The sequence below is a fragment of the Peromyscus californicus genome, unplaced genomic scaffold, assembly GCF_007827085.1.
Source record: "Peromyscus californicus insignis strain IS unplaced genomic scaffold, ASM782708v3 Scaffold_6__1_contigs__length_162567912, whole genome shotgun sequence".
Classification (NCBI taxonomy): domain Eukaryota; kingdom Metazoa; phylum Chordata; class Mammalia; order Rodentia; family Cricetidae; genus Peromyscus; species Peromyscus californicus.
Genome location: NW_026294584.1, coordinates 12,308,329 through 12,331,754, shown reverse-complemented (window position 1 = coordinate 12,331,754; position 23,426 = coordinate 12,308,329). Strand labels below are relative to the sequence as shown.

At 39.4% G+C, this 23,426-nt stretch overlaps 1 protein-coding gene across 3 annotated transcripts in view; it reads right to left on the bottom strand.

The window, feature by feature from the left end:
- The window catches only part of Grm3 (glutamate metabotropic receptor 3), a 216,541-nt gene that overhangs the window by 91,607 nt on the left and 101,508 nt on the right, over positions 1-23,426 (bottom strand). For all 3 annotated transcript variants that reach the window (XM_052722253.1, XM_052722252.1, XM_052722254.1), the window contains one exon: positions 4,570-5,180. In XM_052722253.1, the coding sequence (XP_052578213.1) occupies positions 4,570-5,037 (468 nt within the window). In that variant the 5' untranslated portion in view covers positions 5,038-5,180. The remainder of the gene's footprint in view (positions 1-4,569; positions 5,181-23,426) is intronic.

Here is a 23,426-nt window from a genome sequence, read left to right as displayed (position 1 = left end):
TTGCTCAGGCTAGCCTTGAAGTCATTCTGTAATTCAATCTGGACTTAAGTTTGCAGTTCTCCTGCCTCTGCCTTCAAAATTACAGGTTTATACCACCAGGCCCAGTTCTATGTATAATCTTTCTGTGGAGAGACTACACAGAGCCAGATGACAGCCAGGATGGAGTTCTCTTCTTGTCTGCCACAGTTCCAGTTATTCAGGAGGGTGTAGTCTTGGACTTGTCTGAGAACCAATGGTGTGTGAGCCTGCAAGATCTCTCAGGTGTGGCCCCTGTGGAGTCAGGGGGAGAGGAGGGCATCCATCCTGCTTCCTCATCTGTCTTGTATACGATGGTGGTTTTCCACTTCAGGAAAAGGCTTGATTCTTACCCATGAGCATGCAGAATGATCTAACAGAGAGAGCAATGGCTGTGACCCCAATCCAAAACTCTTTTAGGGGTTTTCCATATTCTGGAGGTATCACAGGTTATCATATGTTAATTCTTGGAATTTGTTGAAAACATTATTCCCTGCCTTGCAGAGAGCTTATTTCAGGTGCTGGCAACACAAAGAGAAATACGTGTGATTCCTTAATAGAAATGTAAATGAACAAATCATTTAATGAACCAGAACAGAAAGAATTAGAAGGAGCTTAGGAATGGTTTCTCAATGAGGATGGAATCTGAGCTGAGGGTGAAGGAGTAGGATTTTGTAAGACAAACGGGTGGCTAAAGGACATTATAGTTTAGGGATAAAATGAGGACAGCATTTTCTTTATGCAAGTCTGTAGATACTACCCACTAGCTTATAAGAAAGTATCTCACCAAGGGGATAGTAAAACAGCTTATCTATTTAAACAGAACTAAAAATCTTTCCCTTGTTCCACTCCATTCTTTTTTGCTCATCATTATCTGTGGCCTCTTCATATTGTGTTGTCAACTGATAGCAGTCCCACACATTCTTTCAAGGCAAACTTTTGCCCTTTCTAAGAGCTCAACTTTTAGAGTCTGTTTAACCCAAATCTCAATTTTTCTGAGATTACTTTGCACTCAGGGGCAAAATTCCAACCAGGTCATCTTCCACCTGTCATGTTCCAGGTAAAAGATACTCCAAGCAGTAGAGATTAGCCAGGAAATAGTGTATCTTCTAACCGTTTAGAAACATTTCAAGGAAGAACATTTTGACTGGGCATCTAAGAAGCTAACTGTAGCTCATTTGAAAAGGCACAAGCATAAACATTGCTCCTAAGTAAGGGCCATAAAGACAATTGCCTAACTGAAGGCAATCGACCTGAATCTCTTCTTGAAACACTCTATTCCCCAAAGTGAGAGCCTGTAGGCTTATAGAGGACACCAGGACAGACTTCAAAATACTTTGAAAAGAAACCTGCTCACTGGAGGGTGTGGATAGATCCCCCAAGTATATTTGCTCAGGTAGAAGTATTTGGATGCCTGAGTTCATTGATGACTGAATTAAGAAATCAATTTGGTTGCTTTATAAAGGGACTACCAGTCTGTGTCCTTAATGAGTATATTGGGAGAATAATTATTCAGGTCTTCATCAATGGTGATATAGCTTAACCCAGCAAGTCATTAAGAATCCTGCATTCCATGTACTTTTGCTAACACTGCCTGACAATACGATCTAACATCGCAGGAGGTGCCTCCTTGGCTGCCTTTGGGAGACTCTCTTTTCTTTAGTGAGAAGATGAAGCTGGAGAGGAAAGCCTTTTTGAAGTAATTTGGACAATAAAGTCATCCAGGTTAAAGGGGGAACTAGTTAAGGTTTGAATCGGAAATATCCCCCACAGGTTGGAGTTTTGAAAGTTTGTTCCCTAGCTGGTGATGTTATAAGAGGCTGTGGACCCTCAGGAGGTGGGCCTTAGCTGGCAGAAGTCACCCTGAGGGACAGGCCTGCCTCCTGGTCTGGTTTAACTTTTTCTGCTTCCTGGTCTACCATGACTGGAAGTCTGTATCATATGTTCCCAGAGGCATGAAATTGCCACGTATTCCTTGCCAAGATGGACAAAGACCCTCTAAAACCATGAGATGAAATGCATCTTTTCTCTTATAAGGTGTCTCTGTTAGGTATTTCTGTCACAGCAATGCAAGGGTCATCAATACAGGAACATTACAATATCTAAACATCTGAGGGAACCACCGAAGGATGGACGCAGAATGTCACTCTCTAAGCTCCTTTCTCAGTAGCTTGTTTTTCAACATGAAACTCGGGCTCTGTTCTGTGCCTGGATGCTATGATTAGATGGTAGGTGTTTAAAATCATGTGATGGACTTGTGCTCAGTTATTTCTGCTTAGTTTCATTCTCTGTCAGTTCAAGCTCTCAGTATATATTGAGAAAGTCTACATATTTAAAGATTTAGGGCAGTACTACCAGCTCCCTGCCGTCACCACAGTCACCAAACAGCAGGATGTATGACCACAGTAGTCATGGAAGCAGAGGTTGATACATGTGAAAGATGCTCAGGGAACTTATATCCCCAGAAGTGTTTTAAATTCCTAGAGAGAGCAGAGCCCAGTGCCCTGTCCTTTCTTCTCTAGCTCATCTGTTATTCTTCCGTGAGATCTTTGTCTCCTGGCACGTGAACATTTGTCATGCCTGTCTGATCAGCCTGTGAAGATGCTGTGCTCATTCACATTGTTTCTCATGTGGCTGATTACCTGTTTCCTGGGACAGTTTCCATCATGTCAGCCATCTTCATCACTTACCTTGTGTGCCCCATGAATACTCCCTCAGTTAGTCACCATACTTCACAGTGGTACTGAGCCCACATCCAGTGAATGCAATAGCAAATCAAGTACTTTGATATGAAAGACACAGCTTCTCTTGATAACATATATGGGATTTCTCATGTAATATGTCTTTTCTTCCCTTTAAACTAGCCTGACTTCTTCTGAAGAGTGCATAGTATCAAAAGAACAAGGTCAAATAGGATAAATATCTGTAAGGTAGCTTGTTAAGTAGTTATAAAAATGATTAGGGACACATGTAGACTAAAATTTACTACAGGAGAAAACAAATGTCCCAAACAACATATATGCAATCCTTTATTGAGAGTACTTGGGAAATGTTTGACACTTGACTGGTGAAATTGTTATTGAAGTGTGTCCGATAAAGACCTTAAATTTTATCCTCTTCAAACAGAAATTTTCACCTCTTCTGACTCAAGTATAAAAGTGATGGCAAAATTTACATGATCTGCTCTGAGATGTGCAATATTTTCTACCCTTCTAATAAAGTTAAAGGGTGTTTATGAAAAACCAATTATCCTAATTACTCATAATATGACTATGTGCTCTGAAGAAGGAAAGAAATTTGAAATCGCTCATTTAGAACAGCACAGAATTATACACTGAATTTTAAGTGCCACAAATCTGGAATATAAAAATAAGGCTATGCCAATGCAAATAGAGTCTCTTTAAGTAGGACTGTGACATACAAAGAACCTATCATATCACTTCCTTCAGTGCTATGGTTTTGATTATAGTAATTTCGTAGGAGGCAGATCATGGTGCCTCTTAGAATCATGGACACCTATTACTGTGACATGAGTGCTCTCACCAGAAAATAATATTGACTTCAAGTAGTATGTAGAATTCATATGGGGTAACTGAAAGCCACAGAAGATCAACTGAAGGTCTAGGTCTCATTCTGCCTACCTATGGGAGTTTTCATGAAACCAATCTTTTAGGGAACTGGGAAAATGAGGAAATAGAGCTGGGTGAGTTCTTGGCCCTTTCAGCTCTAAAATTCTGTGGTTTTGTGAGTGAGGCCTGAAGGAGTCTTAGATGTGTTTTCTTTCTCTACTGAAGTTATGAGAGCAGTTATCAGCTTTTTATCTAATTTATGTTGCCTGTTAAATTGTCTCTCCCTTGATTTCTGGTAATTATTTGGTTTCTCTGAACATATTTTCACTGAGAAATTCTTTGTATTTTTCATCTCTGAACAAAAGAATAAAATATCATGTGAAAAATAGAGTTCATAGATACCATACCTTCTTGTGACTGATAACATGGATAGGTCCAAATATAACTCAACTTATAAGGACCATGTTGTATAACTTTGCATCATTTGTGCTGTGGGTGAGGCATTCTTATTCCTCAACTTTGAGCCCCGTGAGTTGCTTCTGCTGATAGTAACAGATAGGACATAGCAGAGAAGTTTGGAAGATGCTAAACAAGTCTTACTTGCATCCTGTTGCATCTTTGGTATTACTCTAAAGTCATTCTGAGGCTAAATCACAGATTACAGGGAGAAGAAAGGAGACAAGCTGGGCAGGGCCACTCAGAGCTAAGTCTCTACTCATCCACTCCAGCTGGTCTTCAGATTGTATTTTAATGAGCAATTGTGTTAAGCCGTTTATTTTGTTGTTGTAGCTACTTAATATACTTCAAATAAATTTCAGTGGTTGAATGTTCTATATTGAAACATATCATTAAATAGCTATAGAAACTAAAATTTAAATTGCTAATATCACCCATTGATGAAATTATTAGCACTGTCTAATTCTGTCCCCCTGCAACACAAAAGAAAAGAGATACAGCTGTTTGCAGTAGCATTTATCAGTCTTACCTGTATGGAAACACTGCTGTATGAGCCACCAATGACTCCTGCAATGAGCAATGGGATGTTCTCTTGAATAGCATATGATCCATCAGGACACATATATTCAGCTTCATCCACTTTAGTCAAAGATGCCCTGACAAACTCCAATGATTGCTCTAATGCATAGGTATCCCTTGAGCATGTATCCAAAATGTGGACACCCAGCTTCACTCCGGGTAGCAAGTAATTGTCTTTGTTGATTTCATCAATAGCAAACAACATGGCTTCCAGGCGTTGAATACCTCGGTCTTCATTGATTCGCCCACACTCTTCAGTTCCAGTGCCTTTTTCATTAATAGGAAATAAGCCCCCTAAAACAAGGTCACCTTCTATCTTAATTTCCCTCCGCATAAAGTTGTGATCCCCTAAAGAGAGGAAAAACCCCTTTGAAAACAAAGCTAACATAAGAACTTGGAGTCTTGTCAACATCTTCATGAATCCTGTTTCTGTATCTCCTGGAGATATCACTGGGTGGAGCCAATGTTGCCTGCTAGTCTTCTCCTCTCATTTCCAAGTGGGATCTTTGGCCTGTCCTTCAATAAGGGAGGATTGGGCTAAAAGAGCCCTTCACCGAATTCCTAAAGAGATAAAAGTTATATGAGCAAAAATGATTTTTAAAAAACAAGAATAATTGTAAAGATGTTTCTCAGTAAGATTTTTGATGAGTTTCTGAATTGAACAAACCAACTCTGGTACTTATTTTAGTTGGCCTTTCTTGAAATCTTGACTATTATCTTCCTGTAAAGACTTAGCTATCTCTATGTTCTCATTTTACTTCTGGGTATATCTCAGATCTAATAAACCACCCCCACCCCAGTTCCTATTCCACATTTCTGTGCTAACTTTCCTGTGTTCATGGCTTGAACTACCATTTAAATGATATCCAAACTCCAACACTGATTTCTGGTTGAGCAGTTTTAGCCACAAGTCTCTCAAAAATCCTCAAAGTCTGCATGTAGTAAATGTCCCCTTATATCTGTATCTAGGTTCTCAGCCATTGAGAGTCCTGCCCATTTCACGTTTTTTTCAACACTCTTCCAATTGGCCATAAGAACTGAGGACTCTGCCTGCTCAATCCCTTTGAAGCCACAGCTCCTACTGACTCATGATGCTGAGTTCCTGTCATCTGTAGCACAGGCATGGCAGTGGCCTCAGTAGAACTCTTACCAGCTCTCAAAACACCCTTTTATGACTTAGGAAAAGAAAACCCTTTCTCAACTTCAAAATCATTAAATTTAGGTGTCTTTGCTAGTGACTGCTTCTTGTAGCCAGTATTAGGCAAAGCCTGTTGTAGCCTGTGCATTTAGTTCCTCACAAGGACAGTAATGACTGTGGTTCTGGGCTTACACAGTAGATTGTAGCATTGGACAGTACTGGCATGCTCTCAGATAAATTAGCAAATATTAACAGCCTGAAAAGGTGTCTCCTTGAAAAGATGTTCTAAAGCACAGACTTCATGACTGTCTAGTGTGGTCATTTCCCACCAGTGTGTAAACCTTTCCTTGACTTCAGGTCTAAGAACTGACTTCTTCACTGGAATGTTCCTTGGTGATCAATGGCCTTGTCCCTGGTGAGTGCTCTAGTCTTACAGCTTGCCATGGCTGTCAACTTTGTCCCACTCCTGCTTTCAAGTCTTCCTCTCCAGAAACATTGACTACATACATTTTAAGGGATAGACGAATATGCATGAGCATCTCTTGCTTCTGCTCATACTGTGAATGCTCTTATTTTCTCCCCTCCAAATACTTATGATATTAAGACTCAATAGACATTGAATAAACATCAGAAGTATTTTTCTGCTTGTTTGTTTGTTTTTTCTTTTTTGTTTTTGTATTTCCCTTTCCCAAACTTCTGTGTGGTATACCTGCTGCAATGTGTTCAAGAAATATTTGCTATTGCAGTTACAATTTATATTTCTTTCCTTATGTGTTCATTGTGAATAAATGATATGATACAGACTTTAGGATTTTTAAAGTACTAAGAAGGGAAAAAAGATCCAGTGACAAATTCAAGGTAGGGCTTAGTCCAGTACTCGCTTCAACATTTCTGACATTTCTCCCTTCTCCTGATAGCAGTGCCCTTTAAAGTCCAGCTACCTGGAACTTTCACCACGTGGGCAAAGGATGTATTGTTTTCTTGAGACACAGACTTATCTGAATTTTGTTAAGTTCATGTGTTTAGGTCTGAGATGGCAGCAGCCACTGGAATGCTCAAGGTTAACCCAGAGCCTCTGGGCAATCTGCCACAGGGCACCAGGAATTCTTAAAACAATCATTTCTTCTCAAAGTTGATAGCAGAGTGCTGTTTTTTAATTGTGGTTACATATCAATGTCTGGTTCCTTTGATCTTGTGTACAATTCTCTTTGAAGTGTAAGTGCCATCACTAGGAGGCAAAAGACACTGATCGTTATCACTAATAATGAAGATACAGGAATTGCTCTATAAAATCATGCTTTTATTTGACTAATCAGAGAGAATAATTAATTCAGAGAAGGTGTACCATGTCTCTTTAAAAAAATACTGACATATTTTGAATGTGAAGGGAGTTTGACACTGACTCCCCAAAGAAGAAAGATGACCTTATAGACGGCTGAAAGCTTAATTGCCTGTTGAGAAAGTGCTCTGAGAAAAAGAGCATCTCAGGGGAATCATCACGTGACTTTTAAAGGTGATGGCACATACAGGTATGATTGCTTAACAGGCAGGGAGAGTGTATGTGTGTGTGTGTGTGTGTATGTGCTATTTTTGTGTATCTAGGAATTGATACACTGGCTACATTCTAGAAGATAGTCAATGAATGTTTTGTGAAGGGTTACACACATCCATGGCAATTGTATTTACAAATAAACTACCCTTTTTTAAACTCACAGCATGACAAACAGGCTGAGGACAGGAAAATGCATGCTTTTAATCTCAGGAAGTGTCTGATTACCCAGGTGTCCTCCACCCTTGCATGTCCTTGGTGAGACTACAGCTTACAAAATAAGGGGATGTTTGAGAATAATTTTTATAGGTTGAGAATTCTTAGTTTGAAAATAGAAGTGCCACAGTATCTGTAACTTGAGGACTCACATGGCACAATAAAAATTATACCCTGAAGTACGTTTAACAGGCTACAGCCCAAACACAGGAATATTAACTAAAACATTGCCCCAAGGAATGAGTATAATGTATATATAAAACACCAATGGGCTTCACATTTAGATTTGGCTTCTACCATCAAGATATCTCACTATGAATCTGTAAATATTCTAAAATTTCCCCAAGAATCTGGAAGCTAAAATAGTCTGGCCCTGAGCATTTTGGATAAGACATACCAACCACATACAAGCAAGCAAATGTTTTCCTTGGATTTGAGAGTTGCAGTGGGGTTGGATTCCTATGAAACCATAAATGAACCTACACTTCTTGGTTTTTAGGTCAAGGGAAGCATGCATATTACCCTATTTCAAAGCTTCAGAGATTCCTTGATTCAGGCCAAATATTTATTGAATACTTACTGAATATGAACTAGGCCACGAGTTAGACATCTAAAATACATTATTTAATTGCAAAGTAAATAATGTTGTCTTGGCTATCAAGTAACATTCTTGATTCTTAAAAGTATGTTTGTATATGTCAAGAGTAACAGAAAAATGTTTCTGTTTTTGCCAAGTAGTTCTATCATTAGAAATAAATCTTGGAAGTAAGAATGCCTTGAGTTTCCTTTAGTGTGGGTGTTATTATTATTAAGTACTCGACCCAAAAGACAACCCACTTATGCTGTACACACTATATAAATGGAAAATCTAGATATTCAGAGTACCAATACAAGCTGACTAATAATTTAATGCAAAGTAACTTTATTTAGGCCATATGACATGGGCATCTTTAAGTAATAGATAATGTAGTCTAACACAATCATAATTTAACAATCAATTAAAGTAATGCTTAAACCCACTCTCTTAGTATTTTATTATTTATCTCTTCCTTAACATAGAATTTATAATGATTAAGACTGTAGAGCTGTGTATAATTTATAAACACTTAGCATTACTTAAAATGAAGCCCTAAAAATTGAAAGATAGAGGAAATTAAAAATCAACATTGAAAAATAGATGAACATGCTTAATTCAATGCAAATGTTTATCTCTATAACAGTTTATCAGATTGTGGGAAAGGTAGCAATCATTTCTTCTTAGGTTCTATTCATTATAAATCAGAAAGCTGCTCAGTCCCTAGACAAACAGGTTTCCTGCTCAGCCACATTCATATGCAGTTGGAGGACTGCAACTCTACTAAATTCTCCATTCAGGGATGATGGGTGATGTGTCAACTATAAACAAGCATGTGTAGTCTCTCTCTGGGCAACCTGCTCAGTAATGTTTTATTAATCACTGCATTAATGGAATCTCAAAGGTTTGCTATGAATATAACCCCTGGAATACGTGGGCAGAAAACACTTCTGTACTCTGTGTATGTTAATATGTATTTTCCTTTCTCCTCTGGCTTTGCCTGGGGAGTTAGTGTGAGAACTGAAACCCATCTTGACTCAATGAATAAGTAGTTTATCCTGGGGGAAGGAGAAGGTTTACCTGGGAGGTGTAATGCCTGAAACCATGCTCAATTTTCCCCAGAAAAAAAACCCTCAAGTTACTGATGGATTTCAAAGAGTGCTCAGATCCTGTCTGCACAACTAATCAGAAAAAAGTTAATGTTAACTTAGCATACTCAATTTGATTGTTGCTATAATTTTTCAGATGCTAGATTTATAGGCAATAAAAGACAAGGCTCTTGATCTTAGACTTTCAGTTTTTCTAGAATAAAGTGATGCTGAAGCTATACTGGCATTTAAGTAACAGAGTACATAATAATAACATGACTGCAAATTCTTTTCTCTTGCTGAGGTAAGGTGCTGAGGTAAGGAAGAGGACAAAGAGGGCAATGTACCAGAGGTCTTTGAAAAGCTTTTATAGTTTGATATGAGCTGTCTCCCATAGACTCATTATGAGGTGCTTAGTTATCAGGGAATAAGCAGATAGGCTGTTGGGAAGTGTTTGAATCTTGGAGGTTCTGACCTAATCAATAGATAAATGCTTTGGTGAATCCATAATATGATGACATAACTGGAAGTGGTGAAAAGTAGAAGGTCCGTGGTCTAATGGCCAGAAGTTGGTTATTGAGGCATGTTTTTGAAGGGTATCTTGTCCTTGTCTGTCCCTCTCTTAGTATATTGTTTACCGTTAGGTAATCCACTAATTCATTAGACAAGCATTCTACCACATGCTGTCCATCAGGATGCTTGCTCCCATGAATACATGGATTCAATGGCACCAGAGACTGGTGACCATGGACTGAAACCTCTGAGATTATGAACAAAATGAATTTTTCTCCCTTAGTTGGTTTGCTTGGGTACTTCTGCTACAGCATCTAAAAGTAAACATGGAAGCTATTACAAATACCTGACTATTTAAACCTGTTTTTGAAAAGATCTAAACCAGTGGTTCTCAACCTTCAAAATGCTGCAAAAATCCTTTAATATGGTTTCTCATGTTGTCGTGATCCCCAACCATAAAATTATTTTCTTTGCTACTTCATTGCTGTAATTTTGCTACTGTTAGGAATCGTAATGTAAATATTTTTGGAGGTAGGGATTTGCCAAAAGATTCCCAATGCTCAGGTTGAAAACCAGTGGTCTAAACTGGCTCCCTTTGTTGTCTTACACCAGTTGTGAGGATCCCTTCATTCGGTGAGTTCCCATATATTCTCTGCTAGATTTATCTTGAAGATTATTGTTGGTTGGTTTTGCTCTTTTGGCTCTTTTCGGGGGTTGCCACCCAGCTCCCAAGTAAATCACACACGGAGGCTTATTCTTACTTATGAATTCCTGGCCTTAGCTTGGCTTGTTTCTAGCCAGCTTCTCTTAACATAAATTAACCTGTCACCTTTTGCCTCTGGGCTTTTCCCGTTCTCTTACTTCTGTGAATCTTATTCTTACTCTGTGGCTTGCTGTGCATCTAGGTGGCTGGCCCCTGGATTCCTCCTCCTTCTCTAGCTACTTTTTTTTCCCCCAGATTTATCCTTCTCTCTACACTTTCTCTTGCCAGCCCTGCCTATCCTTTCTCCTGCCTCACTATTGGCTGTTCAGCTCTTTATTAGACCATCAGGTGTTTTAGACAGGCACAGTAACACAGCTTCACAGAGTTAAACAAATGCAACAAAATAACACACCTTAAAATGATATTCCACAACAGAAGATTTTATACTGTTTTGTTTCATTTGAATAGTTTATTTTTTTTTACATATATATATGTGAATATGTATGAAGGTGTGCATGTGAAGGCTTGAGGTTGAAGCCCAGTGTTTTTGTCTGGCTCATTCTACTTATTAAGGCAGAGTCTCTCACTGAGCTAGTCTAGTCTAATCTAGCTATTCTGTGTGCCCCAGGGATCTCTGCCATACATGGGGACTCAGATTTTATGTGGATTCTGGGAATCTGAATTCTTGTTCTCATGCTTAGATAGCAAGTGTTTTATCCACCAAGCTACTCCACTAGGGCCAAATAATTTGAAGTTAAAAGTTGTTTTGTTCTCTTTCCCACTAGATTGTGAATAGCTATCTACCAATCAAGGACAACGCACTGGGTGGGTGCTGTTGTACATTTTATAGTGCCTTAACACAGTTATCAAATATTTGTTAAATAAATTCCAAGTAGCATCCATGTGTCTGAGAGACAGGTCAGGAGGTTTGAACAGATCTGGGATTCCATCCAGAGGGTGAAAAAGATTAATAAAAAGTGGCAGTTCAACTAGAGACATTTTCTTCAAATAGTTCTAGTATGATGACTTTTTGTTTAAGCTACTGTTTAATGTTTAGGTGAACTATACATTAGATCTGGAAAAGTTAAGAACATTTGAAGAAACCAGAAAAGAACCTACATCACTCATCCGGCAGACATGAGGAGAAACACTCCTGACACAGACCAGGTGGAACAGTAGAGCCAAGGGCTGTGAGGGAGGATTAGACGTCGGAGCAAGAGCTCTCCCTTCACTCGAAATTCTTGAGGTCAAGGCTCTTTGAAATCCCACAAGGAATACAAAGAACTAAATAACCAAAACGTAGGTTGAATAGTATGAATTGATTTAGGCGAGCTTCTCCAATGAGCCCCACTCATTTCTCCACAACAAAGAATCTGAGAACCCGAGGTGAACAGACTGAAGTTGATGTAGCAAAGATACTGATGACTTTAGAAGGACAAAAGCCCACTTCTCTATGAACCTTACACGAAAAGGGAATTTCTTTGAAAAAAAATGACAGTTTTCTTTATCTTTTGAATTTAAGGTGAGTCTTCTTATGAGGTAACAATGGCATTTGCAACTGTACCAAATGTTGGCTCCTATGGGTGATTTCCAATCAATAATATTATCTTAGTTGGGTCACTCAGCTGAGGATAGATGGAAGATCACTTTGCTTTGCTTCAAAGTAAATTTTCATTTCCAAACACCGAACAGCATTGTGTATGCCTTTCCCCCCATCGTGTGTGTGTGTGTGTGTGTGTGTGTGTGTGTGTGTGTGTGTGTGTCTGTGCAATTCAATGCCTCTATGTTGGCATTACCCTAGACTCCCTGTTCTCTACCTTACTTTTGTGGGTGCTGTTGTACATTTTATAGTGCCTAGAAGAAGCTACAGTTTGCTGGCGTCAACACCGGGCCTAGAACACTCACTAGAAGCTCCCCTCTACCTCTGCACTAAATAGTGAAGAGGCTGAAATAGAGGAAAAAATTTTTTTAGGACTTTTACCATGGGCACCATGATCTAAGGGATTGCTGCTAATAGTGTACACATTCCTTCCCCAGCAGAATTCAAAGTGCTACACAGTTACTAACTCTTACTAATTTGGGCAAGAAAGAATAACATCTACTGCTGTGGGCAGAGAATAAGACACTGTGCGTGCGCACACGCGTGCGCGCGCGCACACACACACACACACACACACTCACTCACAGGAGAAAGGAGTATATAGATAGATCTTAAAATGTTTAAGTCTCGTATCTCCCCAATGAGAGATGCTGACTTAACAATATCTGCATCCGACTTGTTCATGATCATGTAATAATGACTAATATTGGGCTTGTCTTCTTGCTGAAAGTAACTATACAATTAAGAGCTGAATTAAGTAAAATTTGGCCTTTAGAGGGGGAAGTACAATAGGTAAACCCCGTGGCCACTCTCTGGTCTCTGCACAGTGCTCTCTCTTTCTTGCCGTGCAGTACTGACAATCTTACTAAAATGGAAAGAGAGAGACTGGAGTTCTGTGATGCTGCAGTGGTTGCAATTTTCAGGGAATAGGGCTGCATGGAGATGGAGCAGTGCAGGAGCTTGTCTGGTGGGACAGAGCAGACTCATCAGACTTGAGAGGTACATGCTGACATCAGAGGTCATGTACAGTCATCCCTCTATATCTTCAAGGGTTTGGACCTGGGATTCCCTGCAGACAGCGAAGTCCTCAGGTGCTTGATTCCCTTGAAGAATGACATAGTGCTTACATACACTATCCACACCTTCTCACACACTTTACACAATCACTAAATTACTTGTCATCCTAAAACATTGTAAACAGTTATAAGAGGAGTGTTTGGGCAATAGTGATAAGAAAAATAATCTGTCTATGTTTGGTAAAGATGCAATGGGCACAAAAGATCACAACAGAAATGTGAAGTAACCAATGTTCAAATAACTTCTGGAAAGAAATAGGTGAAGGAGGAGGAGGAGGAGAGAGAAAAAATCCAGCAGGAGATGGAACCCAAAGTAAAGTGAAAAAGCGTCATTAGAAACGGGTCCTGGAATGACCCACATGTTGGAATTCACAGACTTTAAATTCACACTCATAAACACGATGAAGGACTTAAAGAAATGAGTGAGTTCATGCCAAATCTCCACAGAAAACTGACACTAAAAATAAATACTGTATTAAAATACTAGAACTCAGAAGTACGATGTCTAAATAAAGATTTCATGGGGGGAGGGAAGGGTGACAAATTAGAAATGGCAAAATAGTTAAGTTGAAGATGACAAAAATATTCATTCTAGCAGAGAAGAAAGGACTGAAAATAAATTGGGCAAAGTTTCAATCTTAGTTGGAAAATATTAAGTGGCTACACATGAACGTAATACACAAAGTTTCAGGAGGAGAGGGAAGGATGAAGAAATAATAGCTGATGATTTTCCAGATTTGGAGGAAAACAGAAGACTTCAAAGCAAAGAAGCTCAGTAAATAGGAATAAGGATAATTAAAAACAAAACTATGTATTATAAGCAAATTTTACTTCCACTAATAAAACCAAAGATAAATGGAAAATTTTGGAAACAGAGTAAACCAGTGCACATGCACAGGTTAACAGTGTGAATGAGGACTCACTGAAAACAGTGGCCACACCACTCCTGGTTTTACTGATTTTTGGAAATCCTTTTGAATATCACTCTTGAATTTACTCATTGAATAAGACATTGGAGGCATGGGGGGAAGTTTTACTTTTTCATATTTTAAAATATTTTATTTAGTTGTTTAAGTGGCAGCTTGTTGTTATATAAAAGCCTTATTAGTTGAAACAATTGGCTTTTCCTCTGTAGTTTGACAACCTAGAATTCCTTTCCCGTTTTTCTGGAAACGTCATCATAATTTTCTGAGAGATGAGCATACATGTTCTCAAAGAGAGGTGATTCTATTCTTGGTTTTCCAGGTAGCTTGTAATCACATGATTGACTAGCATCAAGTGTCCTGATCATAACAATTAAAATGAGTCCATGGCCAAATCATTACCAGCTGGGCTAGCTCACTAAAACCAAAGAACTTGTAGGAGAAAAGCTTGTCTTTCTATCTGAGTGCCTGAGTGGGATGGTGACAAGCCAGAGTGACTGGCAGCCATCTTATCCACCATGAGACATGAGCCTATAAGAGAATAAACCCAGAGAAGTGCAGAGCCAAGATACAGGACAATGATGAGACTAATATCATGATACATGCTGTCAATCAGCTTGAATTTCTCAGTTAGCCAAGACAATGACTTCCTTTTTGACTTCTCAGCTTGACATAATTCATATCACTTCCCATTAAAAGATTTCTAAGTAGCATCTATGGTGGTTTGAATGATAATGACCTCCATAGGCTCATATGTGTGAATACTTGTGTTTCCTCATTAGTGGAACTGTTTGGGAAGGATTAGAAGATGTGCCTTTGCTGGTGTAGATGTGTCATTGGAGGTGGACTCTGAGGTTATAAAAGCCCATGCCACCAGGCCTAGTGTCTCTCTCTCTCTCTCTCTCTCTCTCTCTCTCTCTCTCTCTCTCTCTCTCTCTCTCTCTCTGCCTGTTGTTCTGGATCAGGATGTAGCTCACATCTACTTCTCCAGCACCGTTCCTATCTGCTTGCCTGCCTGACTCTCTGCTTCTTGCCATGATGGAAATGGACTAACCCTCTGAAGCTGTACACAAGTCTTCAATTAAACGTTTCCTTTTATAGGTTGTCTCAGTCATGAAGTTTCTTCACAGCAATATAACAATAACTAAAACAGCATCTCTCTGATTTATACTTCCATTGAAGATGGAAAGACTGGTGCAGGTTTGGTAGGACACACCCACAGTCCCAGGTGATTAGGCAGGTGGATGGAGCATAAGCTTGAGGCTAGCCTGGGCTACATGAAGACCTCAAAAAACAAAAATGAACCCTAGAGCAGTGGTTCTCAACCTGGGGGTTGAACAACGCTTTCACAGGGGTCGCCCAAAACCATCAGGAAACACAAATATTTACATTATGATTTATACAGTAGCATCACTACAGTTATGAAGTAACAATGAAAATAATTTTGTGTTTGGAGTCACCAGAACTTGCAGAACTGTGGAAGGGTCTCAGCATTAGGAAGGCTGAGAACCTGCACTAGAGGATAGTAAAAACTATTGAGCGCCTACTGTGTGCTTAAACTAAGATCCCGGGTCTTCCTGGATTATTTACTTGTTTCCACAGCTTCTTCCTTTCTAAAGGGGCTGCTGCTGCTGTCCCAGGCTCAGCGTAGGTTTCATGGTACTCTCATTGAGTTATTCTGTTTGTGCAAAGTATTTTCTGAAAAAGTCCCTGTTCCAAAGTTACCTCGCCTATAGGTTATGATTTGAATTTTCACTTGCTTAATCCTTTTAATAAAAACAAAGTCCTCTGCCGCGCTTTGTGAATGCTTAGTTCTCAGTGCCACAGTGCTAGAAGATGGTTCCCGGGGAAGGAGTGTGGGTCACAGGAGGAAGGGCCTCATGAAAGGACTTTTGCTCTTCTGTTGCAAGCTTGCTCTTGCTGGACTATATTAGCTACTATAGGAGTGGGTGTTACAAAGTGATTTTCGTTTTTCTCAGGTGCTTTTTACTTTTCCTAGACATGTGCCCACTTGCCTTTCTGATTTCTATCATGGACTGAAGCAAGACATAAACCTCATCAGATGTGGCCGCTTGGTCTTGGACTCTCTAGTATCTAGAATCAAGAGCTTAAATGAGTCCCTTCCCTCATGATTTATCCAGCCTCAGGTGTTTTGCTATCCAACAGGAAACACATTAACAAGTCATCAGATACAGTAATTAATCTTCAACATATAAATATATAATAAATAATTTATTACTCACTTAGGGATGACCAATTTTCCAAATAGACCAAAAATAATTGGCTTTAAGAAAAGAAAAACACTTTTAATCATGAAATTTTCAGTACCTCAGTGTTCAGGGGTTAGGTGTGAGGAGTCAAGTGATATTCTTTAAGGCCTTTTACTTATAAATTACCATTCATATTCATATACAAGCTGACTTGAATACATCAGACAGTATGTGATTTTAGGCTTAAAATTATCCTTATGTTATCAAGTATGCATGAAAATGACATCAGTCAAATACTCCTGTAATAATAGGGAACTTTGGGTCATTTTATATAACCTTAAAATAAAAATTTCAGTTATTTTTTTTGGAAAATCATCATTGTGTTGTAGTCTACTGGTACAGGCCCCCAAACGCCCATGACCTATGTGCCTCTTCAAATCTGTGTTTGGTGGCATTGATTGACAACTTAAAATTGGCCATGCTGGGAATATTTACGTTGCAGAAATCAACAAACACTGAAAACCAGTCCTCCTATGAGTCCCCAAGATCTGGTTGTTAAATATTTACTAGCACACAACTCATGACAAATTTAACAATGTGTCCTTTGAAGTCATTTCTGGAGAGTCCAGTAGAAAGACATTGGGAAAACACTATGGATTAGTAGATTAGATGAGTAACTCTAACGGTGGGGCGTATTTTCCCAATCTGTCATGCACCTTGGTCTATATTGTTAATGAGCATTTTTAAAGGAAAAAGAAAGCTTTAGAATATAGAGCAATGGTTCTCAAGTTTCCTAATGCTGCAACCCTTTAATAGAGTTCCTCATGTTGTGGTGACCCCCAACCACAAAATTATTTTCATTGCTACTTCATCTTTGTAATTTTGCTACCGTTATGAATTGTAATTTAAATATCTGATATACAGGATATCTGATATGTGACCCCTGTGAAAGGGCTGTTTCACCCACAGGTTGAGAACCCACTGATAAAGAGGCTTTTTTTAAAAAACCACTGAAATAAAACATTTATGGAGGAAAGATGCCATTTTGAAAACATTTGTGTTGTGTATCTATGTCTCACTTAGCTTTAATACAGCCTAGAGTTATTGAGAAGAAAGTTTCAGTTAAGGGATTGGACAGATAAGATTGGCTTAGGGGTATGTCTGAGGGGGATTGTCTTGATGCAGGATGGCCCAGCCCACTGCGAGTGGCACCATTCCCTGGTCAGATGGTCCTGAGCTGTATAAGAACAAACCCAGTAAGCAGACTAGCAAGGAATGTTCCTCTGTGGTCTCTGTTCCAAGTTCCTGCTTGAGTTCTTACTCTGCATTCTCTCAGTGATGGACGACAACTCAGAAAAGTAAGCCAAATAAATGATTTCCTTCCTTGACTTGCTTTTGGTCAGAGTGTTTTAGCACAGAAGCAAAAAGGAAAGTGGAACATTGTATGTGAACTTTGGTTTTGAATTAAGACAGAAAAGCTACCGTTCTATAACGTGAGCTGCATAATTAAATATTTTTATCCAGTTTATGGCGTCATCATATGGCCACCTTTCTTTGCCCTAATTTAGCAAGCATACAAAAGGAAAAATATCATCCCATCTAATACTGTTATTTTAGGATTAAGTGAGGTAATAAGTAGCACCTTAATAGCTATTATCGTCTATTAAAATTGTTGGCAAAAGGCATAATTTGTCAAGGCATTCCACATAGGCGGCACGGTTCAAAGCCGTCATAATTTCAGGACTAGAAAACTTTAGCCTTTATTTCTTCATTTATGAATAGAACCACCGAATGATAATCCTCCAGCACCCTACAGGGAGGATGAGACTTAGGGAACCTCTTGTTGTCCTGAGTGATGGGAGACTGGACCTTGGTTCCAGAGCATCCAATAAATCCTGGACTGCTCAGTGTTCATGGGAGCTCGGTATCTTAAAACGCCATAAGAATTTGGAAGCGAAACATCCTCCACTGAAAGAGGCAAATGCTCACAGCAAGCTGATTCATTCACGTCTTTAGAAACTATTCTCTTCCCTGCTTGCTGTGAGTTTGAGTGAGAAATGTCCCCTATAGGCTCAAGGATTTGAACACTTGGTTCGGTCTCCAGTTGGAGGCACAATTTGGGAAGATTATGGAACCGTTAGGAGGTGGATCCTTGCCGGAAAAAGCGTGTCCTAGGGGGTTGGCTTTGTGGTTTTATAAGCCTGGGGCTTCACTTCCTGTTCCCTTTTTGCTTCTTGTGTGGAGATGAATTCTGAAGATCTGGCCTCCAGATCACTGACCAGCGGCTCCTGTTGCCATGAGGTACCTGCCATGATGAACTGCATCCATCAGAACAAGCCCTTTCCCTTAAGTTGTTTGTATCTGATCATTTTGTCGCTGCAACCTAAGAGTATGGATACACTGCTCCTCTGATTTTCTTTTGCAGCAAGAGTTTTTGGGAATCAGCTGGGTCCCCTTCTTCTGAATCATTCTGGATAAAGATTTAAATCAATTTCTATGCTAAGAATAGATCCTTACCAAAGACTACATAATTTCCATTGTCTTGTTATTAGGAGGCTCAGCCATTGTCCTGGTTAGGATTTTGCCAAGTAGCCATTTGGGAAGAGGGAACCTAAACTGAGGAAATGCCCTTGACCCCAGATTGATCAATGATAAATGTGGCTGGGCCTAGCCCACAGGGCTGGTACTCTTTCTGGACAGGTGATCCTGAGTTGTGTAAGACAGCAGGCTGAGCAAGTCATGTAGAGCCAGTTAGTAACCAGTGTTCCTTCTGGCTTCTGCTTCTGCTTCTGTTCCTGCCTCTGGGTTCTTGCCTTGTGTTTCTGCTGACTCCCCTCAACGGTGGGGTATGACCTGAGAGCTGTAAGATGAAATAAACTCTTTCCATGTTGCTTTTGGTCATGATGTTCTATCACAACAGTAGAAATCCTACAGAAGATAGCTATAGAAGGTCTGGGATTTATGTCACAGTGATTAGCCTCAAATACCTTTACGTTCCCTCCTATCTTCTTATCTACTTCCTAATGCCTTTTAGAGAGAACTGACCCATTCTATGTTAGCACACATATAAGTGCATGAAGCTCCCAATACTTCCTTTTCTTTCTTTTTCACTTTTTTATTTTTATTTTTGAGACAGGGTTTGTCTGTGTAGTCTTGGCTGTCCTGGAACTCTCCTTGTAGACCAGGCTGGCCTCACACTTACAGAGGTCCACCTGCTGCTACCTCCCAAGTGCTGGGATTAAAGGCATGTGCCACCACAGCCCAGCCCAATATTTCCTTTTCATTCCTAACTTACCATGTTTTTATTTTTCAAAACTGGATATATTAATTCAGTTGGTTATCTTGTGGAACTAGTAAGACCTACATCATTTGGTTTGTCCAAGTTGGATGATTTGAGAGAAAAGTTATACTAAGTGTTTGGTCACAGTCTCTACTACACAAACATGTTCTGGTTATAAAGTGAACTGTTGTACAAGTTACCTGGCAAGTTTTCCTCAGACTAGTTATCATAGCTGATCCCCTGAGTTCCAGCAAATTTATACAGATCAATATCTTTCCTTGCAATAGAGAATGTATTACTATTTGTGTAACAGGTAGGCAATATGTGCTTTTGAAGAAATACATGAATATTATAATTTTTGTTTTATCATTTACAATAAATGTTAGCTTTCTTATCTTCATTCTTAAATGGGAAATGTTAAATCTTTTTGAACTCACAGAAAATCATTTTACTTTCTTATTGATTCTTTTCAAGATTTTGGTTTTAAATAGTTAAGCAAACTATTTTACAGACATATACATACTACTTGGTCAATGAGCCCAGTCATTGAGCAATGGAATGGGTCTATATAACTCCGAGTTCTTTGACTTTGCTTTTTAAAGCTTCCTCCTTTGAGAATGGTGTCATCACAGCCCAGGAATATTTAAAAGGTGGATAAAAAGATACAATATGCTAGAACCTTCAGAGGCTTGTGTCTCTCCTGTTTTTCTTTAAATGTATTTTTGCTGGCTTCACTCACATTTCTTACTCCCAGCAATATAGTCAGAAGTGTACACATGCTACAGCTTAGATCCAGAGAGTTCTTCTAGGCTGTAACTTGGACATGAACCTGATTATGAAGGGAACCTCTGACCGTGAATCTGCTTTTGCATCTGGCATTCGTTAGCCATCTCATCAAGGCCACTTTGAGATCCAATTTCATCAACTTGTCCAGATGTTTCCTTAACTTGTACTTAGCATAAGACGTTTGCATCTACTGTTTAACATACATATGGGGTAATAACCTTGAGGAATTTCAAAAGCCCTTGCCTGCAATTCCTGTAAAATTGTAGGCAAAGCTATCCTAGTGATATGCATGGTAGGAACTGTCCACATGCCTGTCTCCATAGCCACTAAAGGATCCATTATACAATGGAAGGGCTCTAGTTTTATAGACCTTATGATGGGGTACACAGATTGTCACCCCCCAAAATGATATTTTATATGCTACCCAGAGGAAACTGGAGTATGAAGTAAAAAACAGGCATTATTTAAAAACATTATTTCTTCATTATGTAGAAAAACTATGACAGTAAGAATTTGAAAATGAGCCTTTTTTTCAAAACATGAAATGTCAGTTTCTATTTTGTTTTCAAATATGAAAAAATAGTATAAGTTTTTCTTTTCTAGAATATTATGGATGCTGGTTGGACTTTGCATGAAATTCCATGCCAGTGTGTTTGTGCTCTAAACATTCTTAAATGTTTATGGCAGCCACTCCTCTGGAATGTGTTCTTATTCCTTAGGTAGACTTGACATCTAGATTGTCAGACCAATGACATTGTCTGCAAATCAGGTGAGCCAAAAGCAGATCCATGTTCTTTGGGGAGTTTTTAGTTGATTTTATGCTAATTGGTGAGCAGTGGGACAGCGCCCGAATGCCATGGGATGTTTCACAGAACCCCTAGTGAGGTAATTCCCTGTCTGTTTCTTCAAGCTGCTGCCCTTCCTTCCACTACCACTAAACTTGTGCTCTTTGAAATCTGTGTGTTTATAGGTTAGACAGTGTTCTGGTCAGAAGCCCCAGACATCACCCAGTTTGATCTCTGGTCTGCTAGATTTTCATATAAAGAATCTTTTGGGTGGAGACTTATTCAAAATTCCTATTTTAGGGTCTTCTTTTCAACTTATTTATGGTCCCTTGCCATGGATGAAAATTCAGTCTGCATGTGGCACATATTTGAGAACATATGTGAATGTAACACACTGTGCTCTGCTCTTCCAGTATATGTTCCGGATTCAGCCAGGGACCCGTTACTTTCCTCCGAATGATTTGCCATCCTGCCCGCATTTCCCTTCTATTAGACAGTGTTTTTCCTTCCTGAGGGCTCAGTTACTTAGAGGAGGAGTGAGGGGCACTGGTGGGGATAAACCAAGGCAGAACAGAAGCGTTCTATTATTTAATCACAGGGATTGAGGCTGCCAGCTCTAGGAAACATAAAGCTTGTATTGGCCACAATATTTGGGGGAACAATGTTTGGGGGAACAAGGGCCAAAAAAAGGTTGGGGGGAGGTTGAAGCAAAAGCAAGAAGCAAGTAGTAGGTACAGCAACAGCTGTCTCCTGCTGGGTGAGGGACAAAAAAAGAGTGCTTCCTTGTGGAAGTCACCTACTTCAATCTACTGAGCTTTTGAGAAAGGAGATGTTAACCACAGAGAGACAGGAAAACGACACTAGAGAGGACAGCTCCAGAACTCTAAGTGCTCCCTGCACGAGCATTAGCTCCAGGCTGTGCTGTTTAGTGGGCTGTGAAATCACAATTAACAGAGCAAGGGTTTTGTAAGTGAGCCGAAGCTGCTTCAAATTACATCCTGCTATTAGCTGCTTTTAGAACAACACAGAACAGCTCCGTGTTTACTGGACTGTGATATGTTCATGAAGAAATCATTAATAAAAACAGTTGACTGTGGTTTCACTTGCTGTGTTGGTATTTCAGATCTTAACTATTTGTGACTCTAAGAGTATGAGAGGAAGAAGTAACAAGCACATTAAGTTGAAATGGCAGCCAGTACTGATGGTGGTGACATATCTCTAGGGAGTCTTTCTGGGGCTTGTCTTTGTGTATGTGTTATGTATATAAATAAATATATACATGCATATGTATATATATGTGATTATGGTAAAGTATATACTTTATCTCTTGAGTATAGTTCATGTTAAAGGTCTTTAATACTTGGTGATGCATTCCCACTCAGAGAATATGCTCAGTCTACAAGGAAAACAGGCTTTGGTTATGTGGAGACATTAAAGATATTAACTATCACAAGTTCTCATGTGCTATTGTTACTTTTCATGGAATGAAATGAATGCATGAAAATAGGACTGAAAATGTAATTCTCTGTCAAATTTCTCTTAAAATAATCTTTAAAAACTTAAAAAAACACCTGAGGCATTAGAAAGAAAATCTACTCTCAAGTTTGTGTTGATGAATATTCGTGAGGACTTAGAGGCTGTAGGGAGAACCTATTTTATAGATAAAACGTTCTTTTGTTGAGCATACTGAAAGTTATGGTGTGGCTGGAAGCTACCTTTTTACCCCATGACTCAAAGGCTTTCTGCTTACATTTTCCCCAGGCTAATTCGGTATGTAGTGGAGTTGTGGGCACTTACAAGTTGAAGGGAACTTATAAAACGTTTTTTTCTACCCTCTTTGAGGACTTGGAACTAAGGATGGCCTTGATTATATTGCTGTCACTTTGATGTCACAGCTAGGACTGTAACAGAGTTGATGACTCCCAAATCCTCTTAATCCTCTTTGATTCTCTCCCTCGGCTGTGTAGGTCCCAGGGATCGAACTCAGCTTGTCAGGTTTGGTAGCGAGTGCTTTACCTACTAAGTCATGTCAACCCTTGATCCCCTCTGAACATGCTGTCTGTACTAAAAGGTGTCAATAGTATTTGCTATACTTAACTTCAAACAACAGTGCAGAGTTGCTCTGAGAGTCTGAAGTATCTGGGACATGGATCCCACCACTTTGTGTCAAGCCAACCACTGTGTGAGGTTTGCCAAATGCGTTATACCAAGAGGCTTTCCCAAATGATTGGCTTTGCTTAAGAGTCTCTAAAAATACCGCTGGATCCCTGTCAAATGCTCCTGAGTAGTGTCATGTGTCTTTGAAATCAGCTCTCCTGGATCTTGGCACTGATAAATGCAGCAAGCCAGGAAGTCATCCTGGCCTA